This window comes from Ahaetulla prasina, chromosome 3 (genome assembly GCF_028640845.1).
Source record: "Ahaetulla prasina isolate Xishuangbanna chromosome 3, ASM2864084v1, whole genome shotgun sequence".
NCBI classification, from domain to species: Eukaryota; Metazoa; Chordata; class Lepidosauria; order Squamata; family Colubridae; genus Ahaetulla; species Ahaetulla prasina.
This window is the reverse complement of record NC_080541.1, coordinates 100074528-100099702: the sequence shown is the minus strand read 5'-3', so window position 1 is coordinate 100099702 and position 25175 is coordinate 100074528. Positions and strand designations below refer to the sequence as shown.

General features: G+C 35.3%; 1 protein-coding gene across 1 annotated transcript in view; it reads right to left on the bottom strand.

Moving 5' to 3' along the window:
* The window catches only part of CTNND2 (catenin delta 2), a 546840-nt gene that overhangs the window by 47828 nt on the left and 473837 nt on the right, over window positions 1-25175 (bottom strand). Inside the window, exons 17-19 of the mRNA XM_058176992.1 lie at window positions 7484-7694; window positions 6077-6161; window positions 808-933 (exon numbers count right to left, since the gene is read on the bottom strand). Coding sequence (XP_058032975.1) covers window positions 808-933; window positions 6077-6161; window positions 7484-7694 — 422 coding nt within the window. The remainder of the gene's footprint in view (window positions 1-807; window positions 934-6076; window positions 6162-7483; window positions 7695-25175) is intronic.

Here is a 25175-nt window from a genome sequence, read left to right as displayed (position 1 = left end):
TATTGTAATAAAATTAATAATATTTCTGTAGTGCATTTCAGACAATTTAAAGTGCCATGTTTATATTATTTTCATAATATAATTCTGTGTAAAAAATATCAGAATATCATATAGCCAGGAAGTAAAACAGAAAGGTAGTAACCGATACAACATTCAAACCAAGATGCTAAGTGATGCTAAGTAATATTTCTTAGCAGAATTGTAATTCTGTTTTATTTTTCATATGACCCTGAATGCTTCAAAAGAGAAAAGTCAAATAAATTTTGTATTCATACCCTTTATCAAATAAGAAAAATAAAGAATATTGCTATGTTTTGATTCCCCCCCCCCCGGCTAAAAAACAGTCTAGTATTGAGCAAATGGCTGATTACAGAAATATATCAGTTCTATCATATCACAGAGAAGGATTACATAAAAAAAAGGGACTGACCAAACTAAGCATACTAGTCTTTTGCATTATTTTATATTATCATGTTAACTTCATGTCCACAGTCATGAAGGAAAATAATTCACTGGTCATACAGGTGACATGAAGATTTAATTGACGCTGCAAGTGATATTAACATGTATTCTATGCATTGCTTTCTGTAACTGTATTTTGATTTATATCAATGTTTAAGTAACTCTTCATTGCTGTTGCAGTGCTAATCTAGGAATGCATTCAGTTCCATTTATTGTTTTAAATGTGCCAATATTTAATGTGACACATTTAAGTAAGGCATGTTGGTGGCATATAAATTTTAGAATAAATAAGAATTAAAGAAAAAAAATCACAAATCAAGACTCATCAGCTGACAGCCAGAATACCTGGGTCTGGGAATAGATTCTGGTTTCTTGGTTCTGGGAGAGGGAATGCTGAGCGTGCCATGACTCAGAATGATGGGTAGGTGAAAATCCTCTGTCCTCAGCCACTCTGAAGTCTGGGGCCACCCGCTGCCATAAATCAATCAGTCAGTCAATCAATCATGTATTCCAGTGAGATTTCTTTTTTCAAACAGAAATATAGAAATATGGGAACTAGACTACATTTTTGTACAACTGTAACCATTTAAATTATAATTATAAATAGATTACATTGATAACTACTGATTCAGACTGGTTTCAAAGCAAGAGAAAATGCAGTGCAAACTGTTCCCAATGAAGACTATATTCAAGGCAAAACAAAAACCTTAAAATTAATAATTGCACATTCATCTCTTTATACAAGTTGATAGTGATGATTTAGTGGCTGTCCTTATGCCACAGAATTCAGCTCCCCCCCCACCCCATGCATTTCTTCAGTAGGCATGATTCTTGCACTAGGCAATTGCTTCTTTCTTTTTTTCAGGAAAAGCAGGTGAAATAATGATAGCTGTGAATGTTTGGAGTCAGTGATGGACTAAATCAGGGAAGGTAACTTTGAGGGGGGCTTGTGGTCTTCACGTTTTGGCAGCAAATTACATTACTCTGAGAAGGAAATTATCTAATGATAATTATTAAATTTATATGCTGCCAATTCCCAGTGTCTGGGTGGTTGATAATTGGTGCTAGGAACCTTGTCTTTTCATGTATCATGTTAGGGCGACACAAAGCAAACTATTAAATTTGATCCTTGCTCTCTCCAGTTGCCAGGGTATTGTCTGTCACCCCGACTTACATTTTTTCCCTGAGCAGATGGGCTTAGTTCCAGACATACTGTGAAGAGGTGACCCAACAATATTTTCAATTTCTGAGGTCTATGTAGGGCCCAAAAGTTTTCTAAATTACATCAGAGGCTGACACTTCACTTTGCATTACAAATATTCTTCATTTAATAGATTTTAGTAAAAGGACTAAAAATGAGATGAGCTACCCATCATTGCTTACGCTGTCACAGATGGCGAGCAAACTTATGTTCAATCCAAATACAAGGAAGATGAGATTTTTGAGCGATCAAACTGACCTTCATATTCATTGCTACACTAAACTGGACAAGATTGCATTTGTTCTAAAGGTTCACAGTCTGAAGTTGATTCTACACCCGTCTCTTCATCTTGGTTTCAAGAAGGTATCCCAGCTAGTGTTTCTAGAGAATGTGGACTTAATTATTGCTATATAAGGTGTTGATAACATCCAGGCTGGCTTATTACAAAACATACTCTATATTCAAATTTGTTCAAAAACTACATTGAAGCTGCACATAATTCAAAATGAGACTGCACACTTTTTAAGGGGGAGGAGCATTTTATGGCTAAGTTGAAATATACATAGTGAAAAGAAGGGAATGGGAAGGTAAGGAAGGAACCAAAGATCCCTCAGCACCATTAAAATAATATGAATGCTCCTGTTCAACTATATCAAATGTGAAGTGAATGTTGAAATGAGAAACGTTCAGTGCAAATGCTTTAAAAACTTATTACTACTAAAATATTGTTAACTTAGTCAAAGATGACATGTCAGTCATGAATAAATGATATCCAGTCAACCCTACAATTGAAATTATTTCTACTGTTCTCAGCACAGAAGCTGAGGAACCAGATTGTCTCAACCAACTTGGTATTGGTTGTCTTCACAACATGCCAGTCTCAACTTTTGCACATTTTCCTTCTTCAGTCTCATTTATATGAAGATCATTGGAAAACAGAGTAACTTCTTTATTTATTGAACTTTAAGGATCAAAAGACAAAAGGATCAAATAATGAAAACAAATCCCACTGAGTTGTTTGCTCACATAGATGATGCAGTGTGTATGTGTGTGAGAGAGAGAAAGAGAAGTTTTGAGAAGCCAATTCAGGATATAAAAACATAAAAATTTAAATTTACATAGCAAGTCAACAACAATGTTCTGGTATTCTGCTTTAAACAGCAGCCAATCAGATGATCATGGATGGTTCATAGACAGGCCATGATGATAACAGCCTTCTGCATTTTTATTCCCAGCATTTTATAATTAGAACTGTGTTATTTCTAAACTTGAAACTTCAGTGTAAGTATCAAAACTATCGATCAAGTTAAATCCTTTTGGTAGCCATCCACTTTTGCAGTATTGAATTCAAAACATTAGATATTGCTACAATTTTACATTTTTCCTAAATATATTTACCCATTTTTGTTTTCTATTCTTGCTATATAAAGGAAAACCAATCAATTTACTCATTTTTTCCCTATATTATTGACAATATTATAATTATGGTTTCTTTCTTTTTTATACACTATCAAGACAAAGTGACAAAATTAGTGGACCAGAGGAATGCTGTCGATATAATTTACTTGGACTTCAGTAAAGCATTTGATAAAGTAGACCATAACCTACTACTAGATAAAGTAGAAAAATGTGAGTTAGACAGCAGCACCACCAGATGGATTCTTAACTGGCTGACCAACCGCACTCAACGTGTAGTCCTCAACGGAACTTCATCCACACGGAGGGAAATATGCAGTGGAGTATCCCAAGGCTCTGTTTTAGGCCCAGTACTATTCAACATCTTCATCAATGACTTGGACGAGGGGATAGCTGGGGAATTCATCAAATTTGCAGATGATATCAAGCTGGCAGGAATAGCCAACACTCCAGAAGATAGGCTCAAGACACAGAAAGATCTTGACAGACTAGAACGTTGGACGCTATCTAACAAAATGAAATTCAACAGTGAAAAAAGTAAGGTTCTACATTTAGGCCAAAAAAACAAAATGCCCAGGTACCAGATATGTGATACCTTGCTCAATAATAGTAACTGTGAGAGGGATCTTGGAGTCCTAGTGGACAACCATTTAGATATGAACCAGCAGTGTGCAGCAGCTGCCAAAAAAGCCATCACGGTTCTGGGCTGCATAAACAGAGGGATAGAATCAAGATCATGTGAAGTGTTAATACCACTTTATAATGCCTTGGTAAGGCCACACTTGGAATATTGCATTCAGTTTTGGTCGCCACGATGTAAAAAAGATGTTGAGACTCTAGAAAGAGTGCAGAGAAGAGCAACAAAGATGATTAGGGGACTGGAGGCTAAAACATATGAAGAACGGTTGCAAGAACTCGTATGCCTAGTTTAATGAAAAGAAGGACTAGGGGAGACATGATAGCAGTGTTCCAATATCTCAGGGTTGTCACAAAGAAGAGGGAGTCAAACTATTCTCCAAAGCACCTGAGGGTAGAACAAGAAGCAATGGGTGGAAACTAATTAAGGAGATGCAACTTAGAACTAAGGAGAAATTTCCTGACAGTTAGAACAATTTATCAGTGGAACAATTTGCCTGCAGAAGTTGTAAATGCTCCAACACTGGAAATTTTTAAGAAAATGTTGGATAACCATTTGTCTGAAATAGTGTAGGGTTTCCTGCCTGGGCAGGGGGTTGGACTAGAAGAACTCCAAGGTACCTTCCAACTCTGTTATTATTATTATAACTAATCTTTTTTAAAAAAGGAAGGGCCAACATTTTACAGGGTGTATCGTATTGATTTCTATAGTAGATGTACACTGTTGTGATATATGCTATCTTACTTAAAATCTAAAAGCACCTAATATTGAATCTTCTTTTACAGTATAAAGGTGTCTTTCTGTTGTCAGCAAAGGGGCACCATTTGATCCACCCCAGTGAGTTATGTCCTCTAAGATTTTACACTTAGGTATTACAGCTAACTGATATCTTATGCATGAACATATGAGGTTAGCAATTTGCACTTATGTTCACTGAATCTCAGCTGCCATTTTGCTACTCTAAAACAATTTAGAGATTCTTTTTGATATAAAACTTCTTTGGCTGATGTACATGCTTAAAAAGGGAAATGGAAACTTTATTTGCTATTTCTCCCTCCACTCTCCAATGTGGCTCTCCCATCTGTAATATTATCTTATTTTCTTGTGTAGTTCAAAGTTTTCTCATGAAAACATGCCCTGATATAGTTAAAATGAAGCAAGCTTATTCTTCAATGCTGATGTGTATATGAGACAAATGTGGCACTGATTAATTAATTAATTAATATAAATCTTTTTGTTAAAGATTTTAGGAAATTCCCAGTTTGTGCCTTTGAAACAGTGTGTATTTGCAGAATAGTGCAATTATTCTGATTATAATTAAACATTTTAAAAATATCATAATGGAATACAAGAATGAAATCATTGCTGCCTTCAAGCACAAGATCAAACTTTCAGTAAAGATTTTCTTTTTATTTATTGGCAATAATGTTACACAAATGCTATTAAAAAAGAAAAAATTATTTTGAATATTATCATACACTACTGTAGAATTTTTAGAGATGGGCAAACTTGTCTAACTTATGTTGGAGATACTCTAGAATAACTTATATTAATAAAAACTATCAAAAAACACTTATTCCTTTAGCCAACCCGAAGCTCTAAAATGCAATCTATTAGCAAAGCAATGGAGATAGTTCTTCATTGCTTTCCTTACAGTGTCCCATAGTAAAATAGATGGGAAGAAAAAAAATACCAATGGTTCAGATTTTTAAAATGGAGTCCAAACTTAGATCAAACAATAGAGAGTAGATTCTAAAATTGCTGTGGGTCATTCAGTTCCATGAAGTAGCTAACAAGGATGACTTTGGTTCTATCAGCACAGTGTAAAAAAATTATTGCCATCCATATAAGGTATATTTTAGAACTTATATTAAAAAACATAAATCTCAATTAGAATGCCATTTAGGATATGTTTAAGATTATTTCTGAAAGATCCTTAATAGCATCCAAATCTCTGGTCAGTTTGTTGTTATACCAACTTTTTGTAAGATATGCTTATGCTCTACTATGCACAGTGAAAATTCATTGTTCTTTGTTTCTTTTTTTAAGAAGATAATGATCCTAATCATATCATAAATTTAAACTTAACTTGCCTTTTTTATAATTTATCTTTGAATTTCATAAGAACAAGGCTTCAGATTTTACAAAAAAATCCATTTTAAAATCAAACTATGACATTTGCCTACAAAATCTGGTACCCTTGCTGTATCCACATATGGGAGACTGAAATTAGGGGTAAAGATTGGAAGAGGTAGTAACATTTCCAGGGCTTTTAAAATGTTAGATTCATTACTAATTTTCATTTTAAGTTCCTATCAAGAAATCTTCATGTAATAGATAACATGAAAAATAAGTCTTACCTTTTTGTATAGACTTCTCAGATCTCTGTATTGCCACATGCTATTTAAGACCTGAGATGCTGCCTTCACTACTTTTGGTGAGTGCCTGTTAGAGAATTTTAAAAAATGACACATATGAGAAACTGAAAAGCATTCATAAGTTCAATCAATATTATATGACAGTGTTTCTCAACATCAGCATCTTTTAAGATGTGTGGACTTTAACTCCCAGAATTCCCTAGCAAGCTGCAGCAGCATGTTTGGCTGAGGAATTCTGGGAACTGAAGTCCATACATTTTAAGGTTGCTGAGGTGAAGATATCCTGTTATATGCTTTGGAAAATGGAACAGAATTTTTTTTGAAAATGATTTATTACAGATTAAGAGAGAAAGGATGAACCCATTAGCCCTAATCCTAATCATAATGTGGTTATTAGCCCTAACCCTAATCATAACGTGGTTTGTTTTTCAATTAGTGTGATACTTGAACCTGAGAAAAACTATAATGTCATTTTATGAATATTCATTTGTTTTAACTGTGCCTTATATTTATGTCAGAATCTAACAATACACTCTTGTTTATTCCTGGTTTGCATTTATGGTCTGCCCAAAATTTGTACTTGGATAAGAAAGAGGCAATACAAGCCAAGAATGAACTAGCAACTTCATTCATTTGCAACAGAGTCTGACTTGTTCAACAAACTATGGTTGAAATAAATCCTGATTTAGAATTTTATACGCATGCAGTTTTTTGATATGTATACCATAGGTTTTTACTTGAATACACAAAAGGATTTGGAAAGGTAGAATGTAAAAGAAAGGTTCTCGGAAATGAGACTCAATAATATACAGATTACAGCTATGAAATTAACAACAGTGCTTTGCTTTTCCTCTGGGTAGAATGTGAGCCCAAAGTTCTTGGGATTTATTATTATTTTTTGAACATCCTACCTGGCTTATTTTTATTCTTTGAGCATTCTACCTGGCAGTATTAATAAGTTCAGTTATCACCACAACCTCTCAGCATTATGTAAATATTATTTACTCTGGATATTTGCTTCCAACCTTGATGTATTCCACTCTTTTTTGACTATCACAGACAGCAGCCTAAATATATTGGGAATGGATTACTTTTTAAACATTTTCTGTTATTTTGAATAGCAGCTGCAATTATCAGCTTCTGGGTTGCTGACCAGAATAGCTAAAAATTAAACTGCAAATTTCTTTTGATAAATCAATATAATGCCACAGATCCAAATTAAGACTACAAGTGCCACACACTTTGATGTGAGATTGCTTATTATCTTCTACCCATCTGCCATTATTTGTGAAGTTTTCTAACACACAATAGAAACGATAAGACTCCAGGAAATTATTAGCGTTGACTATAAATTACAGCTACAGGCAGACGATGATTGGCAAAACGTACTTGTCTCCTTTACTTTTGGAAATGCCAACAAGTTTCTCAATTCCTCCTGCATCTCGTAAGGCCTTGGCATTTTCCATATTTTTTGTGATGACTTCATGCAAGGTGCAGCAAATGGCAGTTACGGTATCATCAGACATGGTTTTGCTTGCTGAACTGTTACTGTTGTTACCTCCTGGAAGCCGGTGAACCAGGTCCCGCATGGCATACTTGCCTTTTGGAAAGGGGAGAAAAAATGATGGAAGCAGTCATGTATTATAAATCAAAAACAAAAAGAACAGAAAAGCACAGGAAAGAAATATCACATTATCCAATGATTTCTGAGTGTTTTATTTTGCAGGTTAGCATGTGGTTGTTTGTTTATTTAGCAAACTTTTTCCTATATTTAGTAGTATAATAAGTAAAGGAGAACCATTATATTTTAATTTTTGTTCACTAACTCTACATGTCCTTATTTCTTCACTGGGCATATTGTATATCCCTGATGTAGAACAGGGAGGAGAACCATATATATTGAAAACAATGTCATGTGAACACTTCAGTGTCTGAGTTATGCAGCAAAATAATATTGCTTAAAAAGCAAGTAAAATGTTGCTTCTGATTGGTATTAAAATGTGAATAGGTTTTTCATTCAGAAAGTATTAGTCAAACTAAGTACTGTCCCTTATTGTATGTATCATTCCCAATTCTGCTTTTAAAGTTCTCCCGCTTATCTTAAATGAACTGGGTTCCATGGAGGGCGTGCAGACAAAAATAACTGAAAAACACTTTCCTTTTTTAATTACCAAAGTTTAGCTAAGAACCCTTTACATCAAACCAATTGGAGTATCCTACAAGGGAGATTCACTTATCTGATTACACTCATTGTATTATCAGAGATATATTTTCTATTTATTTTATCCTGGAACCAGATTATGTGCTTTATTAATAAGGTTCCAAGACTAATCAATTAATAAACTATTCTAATTCTAATTCCATTCCTCTTTATTCTATTAATAGGATTTTCTATAGGATCAAAGAGCTTTTTATTATTAGAGAAGCATCAGTTGAACAGAACTTATAAAAACAAATAATATAAAATTTCAGAGAGGCAGGATTGCTGTGTACATCACATATTTGTATGAATAACAATCTCTCCATGACCATGTATGGCGAAGCAATTGCAAAAAAATAAATAAAAATAGTCTATTTCTCAAAATATCTGTATTTCCCCACCTCTGTAAATACAGAATCTTTAATGAAAACATTTCCACCCTGGTTTTCTTTCCCTATAGGTGCACAAATCTAACCCTGCAATAAAATTATAATCTGACATGTTTGTTTTTTGTTTTTACTTTTGCCTGTACCCTGAGTCCTTCGGGAGAAGGGCGGTATAAAAATCAAATAAATAATAATAATAATAATAATAATAATAATAATAATAATAATAATAATAATAATAATAATAATAATAATAATAATAATGATGATGTTACTAAACACAGATGATCTATGGAGACCTAATTAATGATAAATTGTTTTCACAGATTTGTTGGGTGAAATTACTTGTAAATAACATTACATGAGACAATGAATATATGCTGGTGGCTATCAAAAATCTGCATATATTCTCTGTCTCAAATAAGTGATCCAGAAATCATTATATTGTGAAGCTTTCTGCTTGGAATTTGGCTGGTTAATCCATACTATCAAACTATAGCCGATTTATTAGCTATGTAGTAGCATCTAAACACCAGTAACGATATGCTCTGTCATAATAGTGCAATAAGTATAGTGCAATAAGTATATAATAGTTCAATAAGTATATATAAGCATAGTAAGTAAATATATAATTTAGCAATCTATATATAGATATAATAGAAACAGATATATGTATAGCCAGTGGTATTAAGTTACTTAATTCAAGATTTAAAAGGTCAAAAGTCAGCAAATATTTAACGGGTAAACTTATGTATGGGATAGTCCCTCACACTAATTGGTACACATACACATTGATTCTTACATCTCCCCTCCCCCCACAAACAAAAACCCCTCCATAGCTCAAATCATTGTGTTTTGTGTTTTCATTTTGGAAGGTGTGAAAAAAATAGATGAAGAAAATAAATCATGAGACATGTCATCTCTTCCCAATAGAGAACATCTATGCCATTAGCCACAGTGATCCACAAATTCTGGGTGATTTCATTGAGGAAAAACATTCTTTAATAGATAAGCCTCCTTCCTGTGAAATGCACATGCACATTTGTATACACTTTACTCAATATTAATAAACTCAAATATCAAGCAATATAGCCATATCTTACTGCAAATCTGCTAATACCAAAAAGATTCGCCACAGAAATAAAATGAACTTTATTTTTGTCTAACATTATTTTCGATATAATGGAAGAATTACCAGCTTTTCAAGAAATCACAATATTTAGCAGGCAAGTCTTTTTCATGACATAACTACAGTCCTAAATCTTATATTGAACATACTGGTATTTTGAAAACATAGGTTCTTTGTACACAATAACTAATAGAGTAACTGGCTAGCATTAGCCCTATAACTTAGACTGTAGAGATGAACATTTAGTTATCAATAAAAGGACTTTTACTTTTATCTTCAGACCAAAAAGGGTCCTCTGCAGAAACTTTGAAAGGTCGATAGATTTCATGCCTTGTTTCGGCATGAAGACAAGATTTCTTTTAAAAAATGGAGGGAAGAGGTAAATCCAGATTTGGTAACGGTTTTTAGCTTTGAGGCTTTTACAATCAAAAGTTGGAATTGGCTTTTCAATAGTGTATGTGTCCATGTGTGTATACACATAAACATACATACGTGCATATATGGGGAAATATATAATATGTGTGAACACTATTGTCTGAGTATTGTAGGTAAGAAGAGAAAAAGTACTGGAAAGAAGCATATAATAAGGCAATGGCCACAGGGTAGACGTTACATATTTAAAAAGGCAAAGAATCCCTACGAATGTAGAAGTCTCTCTACTTATATTAGCTTAGTAATGGTATTGCAGGTAAACTTGCCATTATATTAGTGGCGTAATTCTGTCCTGAACACTATTACAGTACTGATTGGCAGGCTTATATTACCTTGCGTTTCTTGAATGCTTTCTTTCTTGATAATTAGTTCAGATGTATTTCAAATAGACCTACCCTTTTACTTTTTAGTAATCAGCAAAAATCCCCAACCAATTAATCTGAAGATAATTAATTTCATCTGAAATATCAATGTAACAGCCGATTATTTTAATGCACTATAATTTTCAACCAGTTTCTTTCCCATTCTGTTTTGGCTGATAAAGAGTCCACAAAAAACACAACGCTCAGAAGTGTATTATTATTTCCCCTGACATTTAATTTGTTTCTTTAAAGATATTATCTATATTATGGTAACAAATTGAGGCTATGATTAAAGATCATAGCTCCACAGTGGCTCTTTGCAGAAATCTATGAAAAGATATCTCAGACGACTGTACTCTGGAAGGAAATGGATGGGAAGAAAAGGTAATCGAAAATGATTATCTTCCATTTCATAATCAGGGATATTGAGTCACTAAATACATAGTTGTCACTGAAAGTTGGGTATGATTCAGGACAGAGGATATTCCTGCTTTGCAACTTAAGCAAAATGCAGTAGCACAGTAGAACTGTGTAAGGAGCTCTTAAGCTACACATGGAAGCCCAAGGTGGCCAAGGTATAAGATGCTGAACGCTAATTGGATGTTGCTGGGCCTGATTCCAAAAGTACCAGAAGAGAAGAGGTCTAGGGCACAAGCAGGAAAATCTTTAAGCATTTCCCCTGTGGCAACAGTAGAAAAATAAAAAAAATAAAAAATAAAAAGGAAATAGTGTTATGGAAGGGAACTTTACATAGTAATAAAGCATAAGTATGGACAGAAAAACACTGCATCACAATTAGAAGAATTATATTTATAAAAAAAATTCACTGCTGTTGCTTGCCTGAAAAGAAAATATTTCCTTAGCCATTTACTAGGATAGAAAAGCCTGACTTATCAACCTTCCTTTTGGGAGGACCTGGAAACTATGACAGCCTTGAGAGTATCAGTCTGATCAATATGATACCTGCTAGAGAGAGACAAGAAAATAACTCCTGTGCAAGAGAAAGAGACTGAGGAGCAGAGCCTTCTGCCAAGCTGTCAATACACATCAGTTGCCTTAATGGCCAGTAGGTTTATAAGGTGCAAAATAGCTGCTAGTGCTCAGTTATTGACTCTTTCAAGAAGTATGTGCAAAGAAAGTCTTTGAAATGTCAGCAGTCTAGACTTTGGTAAATAGCCTTCCAAATAAAGGTAGCAGGGAGTTGTATAAATCTTGAGACTTGACTCCCTCCCTCCTCCCAGTTTAGTCATAATGCAGAATGTAATGCAGTCCATTTCAATCAGACCATAAGACACAACTTTTGCAACATAACAGAAACTTATCTTTCTGTAATACAGTCCTTATGCACATTGCACTAATGAAGTTCCTCCTTAATAAGATGTGAGAATTTGCTAAGCTCTCCAATTTCACATTGGTTCTATAATGGACTATGATCAGTGACAATCAGTCGTGTAGGCAAGTTTTAGCAGACAAGTCCTTCAAGGTTTAATTGAAACAGCCTAAGGAACAGCTATGGTACTTCACTTAACAAAAACAGTACCATTTTTTCCCTGAAGCAAGTAAGGCCACTTCAATATTCACACTACTAGTGTTCAGAGAAGTGATACTGCCGTGGATTGGGCAGTCATTTCATGATGGAGGCTGGGCTGAAATGGTCATGGTGTTTTTTTCCTAGCCTCCTTACTCAGTTTCTGACTGTACACTGCCTATCTGAGAAAGCACTCTCTCTCCTTCTCTCTCATTTTTTGTCTTCTGCCTCATTCCAAAATTCTGCACAAAGTTGAATTGCAGATGACTACTATATTGGGGGGACGCGGTGGCTCGGGGGCTAGGACGTTGAGCTTGTCGATTGAAAGGTCGGCAGCTCGGCAGTTCGAATCCCTAGTGCTGCCATTGTCAAGGTTCCAGAAATACCTCTTCTGCGTAAAAGAGACTCGGAGGCATCCGTTTCTTTTTCTCAAAGTCCTTTACTAGCATGAGGAGACTGGCACACGATGAGTGCAATTCCCAAAACTGAAGTTCCGGATTCGTTTCCCCAGTTATACAAACCCCAATAGTCCCACCCCCCTGACCCCTCTGAAGATCACACGGTCCCACGTTCTTCCAGTTCGTTCGAGTAACTTCATGCCACTCCTCGTGCAGACGTGAACGCCATCCGACCTTGACCGCCGGAAGAATGTTACCATACCCCTCAACCCCCCCCTCCTCCCCTTAAGATAAAAATGTGGCAGCGTCTGGAAACCGAAAGTTTAATATGGTTTCCAGGCCTGACAGCCATGTAACGGGGTGAGCTCCCGTTACTTGTCCCAGCTTCTGCCAACCTAGCAGTTTCTAAAGCACGTAAAAATGCAAGTAGAAAAAATAGAGACCACCTTTAGTGGGAAGGTAACAGCGTTCCGTGCACTTTTGGCATTGAGTCATGCCGGCCACATGACCACGGAGACATCTTCGGACAGCGCTAGCTCTTTGGCTTTGAAACGGAGATGAGCACCGTCCCCTAGAGTCGGCAACGACTAGCACTTATGTGCGAGGGGAACCTTTACCTTTACCTTACTATATTGGTGGGGGGAGGGGTGTTACTGGAAAAGGTAAAAAAAACATTTGAATCTAAAATTTGGAAGATTTTGGAGTCTGAAAAAATATATTTAAGATTTTAGATAAGGCTCTCAGGTTACTTACTTCTGTAGTGAAGGATGGAATGGAGAACATATATTTTTTAAATGGACAAAAATTTAAATCTATGCTTAAGGATGCCAAATCTGAGCTCAAAAATCCAGATGATCACTAGATGGAGATAAAGATGGAGGATGGGCTCCAACACAAGTCTGAAAGCTGGGAAGACTAAACCTCTGGTCCTGGTGACTGACCCAGATTGGATCCCACAACATTATCCTGGACACGTATATTCACCTTCATTAAAGTTATCTGTACCTTTTGTGGTCATCTAATGACTGCTTGGATTTCTAAAATTGATATTTCATAGCTTGATTAAATGGCTTCCACATCAGTCCCATATGGCCCCTTCCCATGATTTAGCTGCTTATTCTCTCTCTTTTTTTTTTTAATTCAAAAAGTTTTACAAAAATTTTTCCCCCCCCTTTCCCCCCAACCCCTCTCCCTTCACAAACCCCCTCCCCCCTCCCCCCGGCTTCCCGGAACAAACACAAGGTATAGTTAAAAATAAAACAAACATATGCTAAAAAATTTTTTTTCCCAAAACTATTATACCAATTCTCCCTCTCTAGCACTGACTTCCTCCTTACATAACCAAATCCTTCAAAAATTAACAATAAACAGTAATAAAATATATAAATCAGTAGAACAAATTAATCCTAAAATATTTTAAAACCAGCTAAAGCATAAAAATCCAATCCAGTTCAGAGAATATCTCCTTATAGCTTCTATAACCATATAACCATATAATTTCCCCAAGTCTTTCTTACATAAGATCTTTCAAGAATATTCTATTTAAAATTCAATACAACAGATTATAAAATTTATAAAATTCAATAGAGAAAATTACAATATTATTTAATTAATTACAATATCTATTCAACTTTAGTCCTTCCTCATCAAAATCCAGTATATCCAAATATCTAGTCTCTTATAATCACAAATTGTCTTTCAGGGACACTAATATTTTGTCTATTAATATTTTAAAAACCTTGTTTCAAAATAATACTTTTGTCTCTTGCCATTTTTTTGGTGCATTAATCTCTGTCTTTCCTTCATTGCTCCTTTTAAAAGTCAATCACAATATTTCCTAGTAATTCCTTATGTCCAGAAATCCAAAATTACTGCCGTATATTCCATCAGTCCAAAAGAGAACTCTTGGGAAACATTAAGCTTGTGAGTCTTTTCCATTTGAGGACAATCTCCTGTAGCACAAATTCAGGCAGCTCATCCAAACTATTTAAAGAAAACTTCTTTAGATCACCTTGTTTCTTCACGATCAAATCTTCATATTTATCCACTTTTATTTGTATGTCCTCCATTCCATTTTCCGAATAATTGCACTGGTTAATTTGCTCCAAACTCTCATCCAAAACCTCCCCAATTTTATCAATTCGTATTTTGAATAATTAAATACATACTTTCTGTGTAGTCCTGTATAAAGTCACGAATCCATTCTTCTGAAAGAACCTCCATAACAAAATTCCTGCTGAGAATCCCCTTGTAAAGTACTTAAACAGCGTAATATAATCCAACAGTCCACAGTCAAACACAATAAGATAAAATCTCCATTCAGTTTCGATTCAACAGCAAAGCTCCCTTTGATGTATCGCTCTGCTTTCAGTTTCTCTAAAACGAAACTGAAGGGGCGAAGTCAGAAAATCAAAAATACTTGCAAACCAATAATTGTTCCTCACACTCGTTCCGCCTGCTTTTCGTATCCACAAAAAGAAATCAATTGCTAGCAGAAGTGGACACCTTCCTCTTTTCCTGCTTTTTCAGGAACGCAGAGAATACTGGAGGTGGGGGAGGGGTAAATAAGGGGATTCGACTGTTCAGGACTTTGTATTACAAAAACAAAGCCCCTAGGGGAATCTACCCAATTCCTCCCCCTTGCTCTGTCTCTCTATTTCAACCAGAGAGAGAAATGAAGCCGGGATCAGTTGTTAAATCCGGCTTTTACCATATTCAATGCGGAGTGCCATAAATTAGCACCCAGCGAGAAAGGTGGCGCCACCCAGAAGCCTTAGCTGCTTATTCTCAAGGTCCAACAGAAAAATTAATATTGATATCTGAACTAGTTGCCTTTACTTTACTATTCCTTTTCATTCAATCAGAAAACCCCAACTCTTGAATGCAGATGTCCTAGGTCCCTCAGGCTAGAGTAAATGAAATTTAAAACATATAAATCTAGCAGGTGTAGTCCTAAAGAAAGTCCAAGATGAAAGAGAACAGAATTAAATAGGAGAGAGGCCTTATTGGTGAAGTTCATGGGGCAAGGCAATATTTGTTAAAAAAATAAAAATAAAAATTAGCAACACAAGTTCCTGGAATTCTTTTAATTATTTAATAGTTGTTAAAAAAGTAACCACTTACTCACAAATTGCAGAACAAGCCCTACAAATAATGTTCAAAAGCCTGTGGAGATTGAGGCAATGGTGCTTTTTCAAATGGCGACTGGACTATTTTTTTCCCTTGAGGATTAAGAAGAAAACGTTTCACTTCTCATCCAAAAAGCTTCAGCGGTTTGATTGGGGGAGGGGGAATGGAAGGATAAGGTACTGACAGTTGAGCTTCAATTGACAAGTACTATCCTCCCATCAGGTAATGACAGTTGAGACAGTTGAGAAGTGAAACATTTTGTTCGTCTTCCTCAAGGAAAAAAACAGTCCAGCTGTCTTTTGAAAAAGCACCTTTGAGACAATGTTCAAAGTTTTGTTTTTCTTCCTTCCTTTACATCACAGATGCCTGGCATTTTCTTCTGGGAGGATTGAGAGGTCTACATCTGCCTTGTTTCCTTATGTCCAGAAATCCAAAATTACTGCCGTATATTCCATCAGTCCAAAAGAGAACTCTTGGGAAACATTAAGCTTGTGAGTCTTTTCCATTTGAGGACAATCTCCTGTAGCACAAATTCAGGCAGCTCATCCAAACTATTTAAAGAAAACTTCTTTAGATCACCTTGTTTCTTCACGATCAAATCTTCATATTTATCCACTTTTATTTGTATGTCCTCCATTCCATTTTCCGAATAATTGCACTGGTTAATTTGCTCCAAACTCTCATCCAAAACGTCCCCATTTTTATCAATTCGTATTTTGAATAATTAAATACATACTTTCTGTGTAGTCCTGTATAAAGTCACGAATCCATTCTTCTGAAAGAACCTCCATAACAAAATTCCTGCTGAGAATCCCCTTGTAAAGTACTTAAACAGCGTAATATAATCCAACAGTCCACAGTCAAACACAATAAGATAAAATCTCCATTCAGTTTCGATTCAACAGCAAAGCTCCCTTTGATGTATCGCTCTGCTTTCAGTTTCTCTAAAACGAAACTGAAGGGGGGGCGGAAGTCAGAAAATCAAAAATACTTGCAAACCAATAATTGTTCCTCACACTCGTTCCGCCTGCTTTTCGTATCCACAAAAAGAAATCAATTGCTAGCAGAAGTGGACACCTTCCTCTTTTCCTCCTCTTTCAGGCGCGCAGAGAATACTGGAGAGTGGGGGAGGGGTAAATAAGGATTCGACTGTTCAGGACTTTGTATTACAAAACAAAGCCCTAGGGAATCTACCCAATTCCACCCCCTTGCTCTGTCTCTCTCTTCCAACCAGAGAGAGAAATGAAGCCGGGATCAGTTGTTAAATCCGGCTTTTACCATATTCAATGCGGAGTGCCATAAATTAGCACCCAGCGAGAAAGGTGGCGCCACCCAGAAGCCTTAGCTGCTTATTCTCAAGGTCCAACAGAAAAATTAATATTGATATCTGAACTAGTTGCCTTTACTTTACTATTTCTTTTCATTCAATCAGAAAACCCCAACTGTTGAATGCAGATGTCCTAGGTCCCTCAGGCTAGAGTAAATGAAATTTAAAACATATAAATCTAGCAGGTGTAGTCCTAAAGAAAGTCCAAGATGAAAGAGAACAGAATTAAATAGGAGAGAGGCCTTATTGGTGAAGTTCATGGGGCAAGGCAATATTTGTTAAAAAAATAAAAATAAAAATTAGCAACACAAGTTCCTGGAATTCTTTTAATTATTTAATAGTTGTTAAAAAAGTAACCACTTACTCACAAATTGCAGAACAAGCCCTACAAATAATGTTCAAAAGCCTGTGGAGATTGAGGCAATGGTGCTTTTTCAAATGGCGACTGGACTATTTTTTTCCCTTGAGGATTAAGAAGAAAACGTTTCACTTGTCATCCAAAAAGCTTCAGCGGTTTGATTGGGGGGGAGGAGGGGGGAATGGAAGGATAAGGTACTGACAGTTGAGCTTCAATTGTCAAGTACTATCCTTCCATCAGGTAATGACAGTTGAGACAGTTGAGAAGTGAAACATTTTGTTCGTCTTCCTCAAGGAAAAAAACAGTCCAGCTGTCTTTTGAAAAAGCACCTTTGAGACAATGTTCAAAAGTTTTGTTTTTCTTCCTTCCTTTACATCACAGATGCCTGGCATTTTCTTCTGGGAGAATTGAGAGGTCTACATCTGCCTTGTTTTCTAATGGCCACCTTAACTATCATATTCATTTTCCATGGCTAGGTGAGAATTGAGTCAGTTTGGTGTAGTGCTTAAGACATCAGGCTAGAAATTGGGGGACCATCAGTTCTAGTCCTGCTAGAAAATCTAGCTGAGTAATCTTGGGGCCAGAGTTGTTTTTAAACAACTTATTTATTTATTTATTTATTATTTATTTATTTAGTTTTCTAAATTTAGGACTTGAAATCTTGAATTTAGAAAACTTAGAACTCTGCCGCCTTCGGCAGGACCTGTGTTTAACTCATAGAATCATCTATTGCAATGTCCTTCCTGTTGAAGACTACTTCAGCTTCAATCATAACAATACAAGAGCAAATGATAGATTTAAACTCAATGTTAACCGTTTCAATCTTGATTGCAGAAAATATGACTTCTGTAACAGAGTTATTAGTGCTTGGAACACACTACCTGACACTGTGGTCTCTTCTCAAAATATTAGTGCTTGGAACACACTACCTGACACTGTGATCTCTTCTCAAAATCCCCAAAGCTTTAACCAAAAACTCTCTACTACTGACCTCACCCCATTCCTAAGAGGTCTATAAAGGGCATGCATAAGAGCACAAACGTGCCTACCGTTCCTGTCTTATTGTTTCCTTTCATTATATCCAATTAATATAGTTATCACATACTTATGCTCATATATATGCTTATATATTATATAGTTACTTTCATGCTTATGCTTATATATACTGTTGTGACAAATAAAATAAATAAAAAAAAAAAATAGAGTCCTTCTGTCATCTTAGGAAAGAGACAATGGTATACTCCTTAAGAAAACTATGGGCACTTCTCCAAGCAGTCTTCAAGAATTGGACATGATTGAGTGGAAGGAAAAAAAAGGTGAGAACTTTTACACTACAGTTAGTATTGATCCCTTTTGATTTCCAGCTCCATTCGCTAGTCTTGTGTGGGCTGAATGCTTCTCTATACGTCAAGGCATTCCTATGTTTTCTACTTTGACTCTTCAGGTGGATATCACAATGTTTCCAAAGGCTAGATAAACAGGACTCTTCAAGGTCTGAGTCACAAGTGTCAAAAGAGGTGGGCCTGATGATACCTCCAAACTATGGCTAGGATCAAGGTTCAGTGTCTCTGTGACTCCTTGATTATCTTATCTTAGTCCTCTTTGGCCAACATCATGACAGTAGTTCTAATGATGTGGAGAAGATAACCAGCTTTTTAATGAAACCCAGGATTTCCAAATTGTGTATTAACTGGATTTGATACCCTAGCCCTATGTCACATATTTATTTGTATTCCTTTTGATATAAACTCCAACAGTTGATACTGCAATGTAGGAATATTGGTATTGTTATAGGAAAGATGTAAGCCTCCTGCCATTAAGACATATACTTTGAAGACATACAAATTCCTCATTTGCAGAAAAGAAAGTAATATATCACTCTAAAGTATTTTAAATCAAAATGGTAACAGATACAATGACACCTTGGTATTCAACTGCTTTGAAGCTCATAGAATTTGGTACTCAACGTATTTTGAAAAAATTGTTCCAGTACTTATTGTTTGTTTGGTACTTAAAGCACAACTAGAACCTGTCGGTGTCAGCTGCCTTGTGACTCACAACATTATTCCTTATGGGAAAATTTGTTCATTCATCAGTTTTGATATCCATCGTGCCTCTTGGAACCAATTAATGGTGAGTACCAAGGTACCACTGTAAAAGCAAATCTCTGTCCAGTAATGTTTTTTAAGGAAGTATAATATCTTTTGGAGAAGAAAAGGGTATATATACACTGTAGATAAAGATATGGTACATTGATCACACATTTTTTAATTAGCTTCAATGAAAACTCTATGTGCATAATTAATCTTCTTGATGGAAAGACAATTGTGCACAGAAATGATGTCACAGTTTTATTTTTCTTCACAGCTTTGTATAGCTTAAAAGCAAAATCATTTATGGTTTGATTTAGTCCATTATGGCTTATGCAGGGAAATATCTTCACAGGATTTAATTAAATTTTATTTTCTTTATCTCAGTAATGTCTGAGGGCATCCTGAAGGATGATGATGATGATGATGATGATGATAATAATAATAATAATAATAATAAAAAATATCATGACCTGACCATCGAAACCACACAATTATGGATGAAACATGTAACAGTGATACTCATTGTCATTGGGGCACTTGGTACCATATCCAAGAATTTTATAAAACACATCAAGAAATTGCAGCTTCCTACAATAACACCAGTGGAACTGCAAAAAAACTGCACTACTTGGAACATCATATATTTTAAGAAGATACTTGGTTGCTACCTAGGATGCTGGCAGCAACCCCGTATCAACCATTAGTACCAGTCAATCGTATTTGTGACACATTTTTAAATGTTCAGTTGACTGAGTTTCATGTTTAATAAATAAAAGAGATAATAATAATAATAATTTGGTTAAAGATGATGGGAGATCTCTACACTTCTCAATAAATATTAGTTTCCAGGAAGTTACAGATTACAAATTACAATTTACAAATTAAAATTTACCTTTAAATAAAAAGTGATAAAAACATTATTAAAGCTAGTTTTTAAATGGAACAGCAAGGAAATGGTAAAGACAATTATTCATAATAAGCACAGTATTTGTTTCCTAATCTCAGGCTGCTTCTGATTCTTGGTACAGCCAATTCACACAATTTAAAAAGATTTTCATCAAAAATCTTTTGCAAATTTAAACATACCATAACTTGCGGCATGTTGTAATTTATGCATCGTGGATGCATCTTTGAATGGTGGTTTGGGCCTGCTTCCAGTTCTAGTGTTCACTATTTCATGAGAGAAGCCTAATGTATGGGTTAGAAATACTATAATAACTGGTTGTTAGAAAATGGAACAAATGAGAAAGTTTTCAGAGCAGCACAGTGTGGGAGAAGCACTGAGATACTCTACAATTCAGAAGAGGGGCAAAAGAACAAGCCTGTAAGATGAAGGCATCTCTAGAACATTGTGTATTGCCTTATCCCAAAATTGATCAGTAATAATCCATTTTTGAATAGAAAACAAAAAGAAATGATTTAAGGATTTGTAGTTTTTTTTCTATATATGTAGGACTAAAGATTCTGAGCTTTTATATTATAAAAATGGAAGACTGAAAGGGAGAGAACAGAAAGTTATAAGAATTAATGGCACACAAAGTCAGAAATACTACCATCTCCAGCTAATTCTGAGCAACGAAAAGAAAATCATGCCTGAGTAATTAACATATGAAATTCAGTATCAGAAGGTATAATACCCATTAAGCAAATTGATGCTGTAGGGTTTGTTTAACCATCTCTGCTAACTATATAATCGATGCTTATGACCTGAGATTAATCCAGATTTCATAATAATATAGACAACATGACAAAATGCCTAATTGTAATGTGTAACAGCTCCAAACTGAACTAGATTCCAATTCCTAATCTATTTTCCCTTTCCATTTGAGAGGGAAAATTCATGGTGCTGTTCTTTCTTCTTCTAACGATTTTGTAAGAAGGAGATAGCTTATTGGACAAATCCATGGGAATGAAAGATTCTTAAATAAGGGAATAAGGTGGTGGAGTGTCAGGCAGCTTAGGTAGCCTTCTGCCCTTGGCAGTAGCCAACCCTGCCCTGTCTGCACTTGTGCTGGCCTGAAGCAGCTACTTATCCACCCACTGACCTATTTGCAAGCTGCCCTGGATTCACAACTTCCTTCCAGTTCCTCATTCACTTTTGTTTGTTGGAAGTCAGCAGGAAGTTATGAGGAGGTGCTTGTTTAATGACTGGTGATTCTCACTTAACAAAAGCAACGCACATTGCTGGGATTGCTGTTGCTAAGTAATGAGGTCACATGATGCATTTTGCAAATATATCACTCAGAAACAGAAATTCTGGTCTACTACAACTACAGCTATTACTATTGGTAAGCAAGAAATTTAATATGGACCACCTATATACCAAACACTAGAGCACTAACTTGACTTAATTTCTTTGTAAAAATTCAATTACATTCTAAAGTATCACTTTTCTGAATCACATTATCACTTTGTATCAAAACACTGAATCAAATTGTTGTCTTTGAAGTCATCTAATGATTCAATACCTCTTACAGGTATGGATTCTATCCTTGCAAACTAAATCAACTTCCCAATCAGATAAACACCACTCAATTGTCTGAAAACACGAACTGAAATGGATTGAACAAACTGAACAATCATTTCAATTTTATTAGAACTGATCCTTACATTCCCAATGAACATCCAGTCAACATCATATAAAGATTGCATATGCATTGTACGAAATAGCTCACAGTGCTTGGAACACTTTTTGAGAGCCCTTTCTTCAGGTATAAGTAGCTATACCATACTTAGGAACTAAATGTAGGTATATGCGATAGTCATGATTGGCTCATCTGCTACTGCTGAAATCTTATGGATGAATTTTAAATGTTGAAATGTATTAAATTACCACTGAACAAGTTAAAACCAGGAATGAATGTGGGAAGCTCTAGCTTTTAATTATCTCCAATCCCTAAAATTCTGAAATTGCACTCATGAACTTTAGCTATTTCCTTGCCAATGTTTTTAGCACAATTCAGAGATGCTAGGGGCACATGACTCAAGAGCTGCTGCATGTCCATCTTTAGCTAAGTCTAAAACTTTAAAAATGCAGTTAGCGAACTCAGACTTGAATAATGAGAACCATTGTACTCCAGTGCATTTCATAAACTGTCAACATCTTGCAGATTAGCATTCTCATCCATTTACTTTTATCAAAAGAAAGGATGTAGAACAAATGTACACAAGCAGCATTTTCCGCTGAAAGAAAAAGCTATTCAGCCACTGCAGCAAATTACATTTTAAGAATTTGATTGTTCCTGTTCACTGGTTTTTTTAGTGGGAGCCAGATTTAGATTCTAATGTGTATTTTAAACAGTGTTCTGGCTACTCCATGTGTTTACCGTTAAAACAACTTGAGCTCAAACAAAAGGAAGCTATAATATTTTCATTAAAATAAACAATACGAAATTAATAGAGAAAGGATAGCCTACTATCTTTCATGAAGATGAAACAACTTTTTCAAAGTGTGACGAATAATAAAAGCATTAGGAAAAATAGAGAGATATGCAGGAAGAAAATCTAGTCTTTCAAGTCATATGGAAAGTTACTAGACTAATTTGGGTTTTATGAGAATAAAGATTTTTTAAAACAGAAAACTGTAGTTTTTATTGTACTTTATATTCCTCTCCATTGTACATATTTTATATATTTTTCCTTTTTCTAGTATGTTATTTTCATTCAGGTGCAAAGAGAAGAAAAAATGCAGTCATACAAACGACACCCTATCCTCTATTGTGAACTCTAATTAAAATAGAATCCTGAAAAAAACAACTGTTATTTCTATATTCTTTATCCAAATTTATTGTACTTACATTTATTTGGGGCCTTCAAATCACTGTTAACTACTGGTGACTGCCTAGAATAGTTCCTGTAATTTTCTTGGCAAGGTTTTTCCGGAAGTGTTTTGCCACTGCTTTCTTCCTAAGATTGATAGAGGCTGACTGACGCATATCCACCCTGCCGGTTTCATGCATAAGGCAGGACTAGAACTTACAGTCCCCTGGTTTCTAGTCTGGTGTCATAACTACTACATTGGACTGTCTCTTAATTTACCTTTACATATATTTTGAGATAACCAAAATATATAGCTTAAGAAAATTCTAAATAAAGCTCAATAGATAAAGTAATAATCAGTTAGTTGGGGAATAGATTTCCTTATAATATCAAATGTTTGAATGTGCTGGGTTTGCAGATAATATTTTCATAGGATAAATTACTTGGGTATGTCTAAGGGACTAGAGAACCTGTTAATCTTAATTTCTGAAGTAGGTCTGATATTGATCTCTATAAATTATAGAGTACAATTACTGAAAGATGAAAGGAAAGGTAATAATATTTGTGAGACCTTCTGGGGGTTAAAAATGCTTGTGATCAGAAAATATAGTTTTGTAACAGAAAATACCTGTTTTTAGTTAGATTACTGGGAGCATCACCCTGAAATCTACACTGCATGTAACTTTTTAAGACAAAACTGGTAAGTCAAGTTCCCTGTTAATAGTAAAAACAAGCAGAGCACACACTTAAGCTAGAATTTTCCTTGTTTTCACATTGCCCAATGAAATTAATGTAGCTAAGAAAACTAAATGCACATTTGGAATCATAAAGTTTCCAACTGAACTTTGGATTCTGTTTTTTTTTGGGGGGGGGAAGAAATAAGTAATTATCTGATGTAGATGAAGATTTTATTGATCCCAGTTTACATATCTTATTTTATAATTGGGCAAATTCTTTGCATTGAGCCATATTATGAGAAACCTGACAAACAATAGATTAAGAGATACTGATTTAGACTTCCAGGCTCTACCATAAAATATCATATAAATAGACACTATTTCAATATTAATATTACTGTACATCCCTGTAACTTTGTATCAATGTTCCATACTTTGACATTTATTCCATCTTAATAAAAATATTCCTACCGTCTAAAAAATTATGTAGCTTGCATGAAAAGTAGCATGAATTGATTATTGAAAACAAGCAACTCCTGACATAATACAAGCTTTGACTTTCAAGCTTATAAACCTTTCATTGATGAAGGTACTCTAGTGCTTGGAGTTTGTAGAAGACAATTATCCTCTTCATATTCCTAAAATAAGTTAAACTGGTTTGGAATCTAACCCAAATAAGTGCAGCTTTCTAAACCTGCACTACATAGCAGATTTATATCTATATTTTTCCTTTAAAAAAGGAGAATTGTTTTCCAATAATTATAATTTTAAATAATTACAAAATACCAAGATAGTGTCCTTGTTAGGAGATGGCAATTGATATTCTTCAAATCACAGGCATGTTTCAAAACCTGTCGCTCATGGGGAACACTTCTGTGTATGCGCAGAAACGTCCAGGTGGGTGGGCGGAGCCTCCCACCGCAGCTGCTACTGGTTCGCCTGATCCGAGATGAACCGATAGCAACCCACCACTGCTTCAAATATCTTGAACTATAACTCCCCAAATCCTCACCACCAGCCATATTGGTTGTGGCTGCAGGATCTGAAATCAAATACAGAAGGACTGCTTTTTATCCTCTATACCAGGGGTGTCAAACTCATGTCATCATGGCAGCATAACGTAAAGTATCAGGACATTTTCCCCCTTTGCTAAACTGGGCATGGGCATGGACAGTGCATGATGCATCTGGCCCATGGGCCAGGAGTTCGATAGCCCTACTCTATACCCTGCTACAAAAACAGAGTTCTGGGCCATGATTTCAATTTTTTTAAAAAACAAAGCTTCAGTTACTATGTTGCTTTG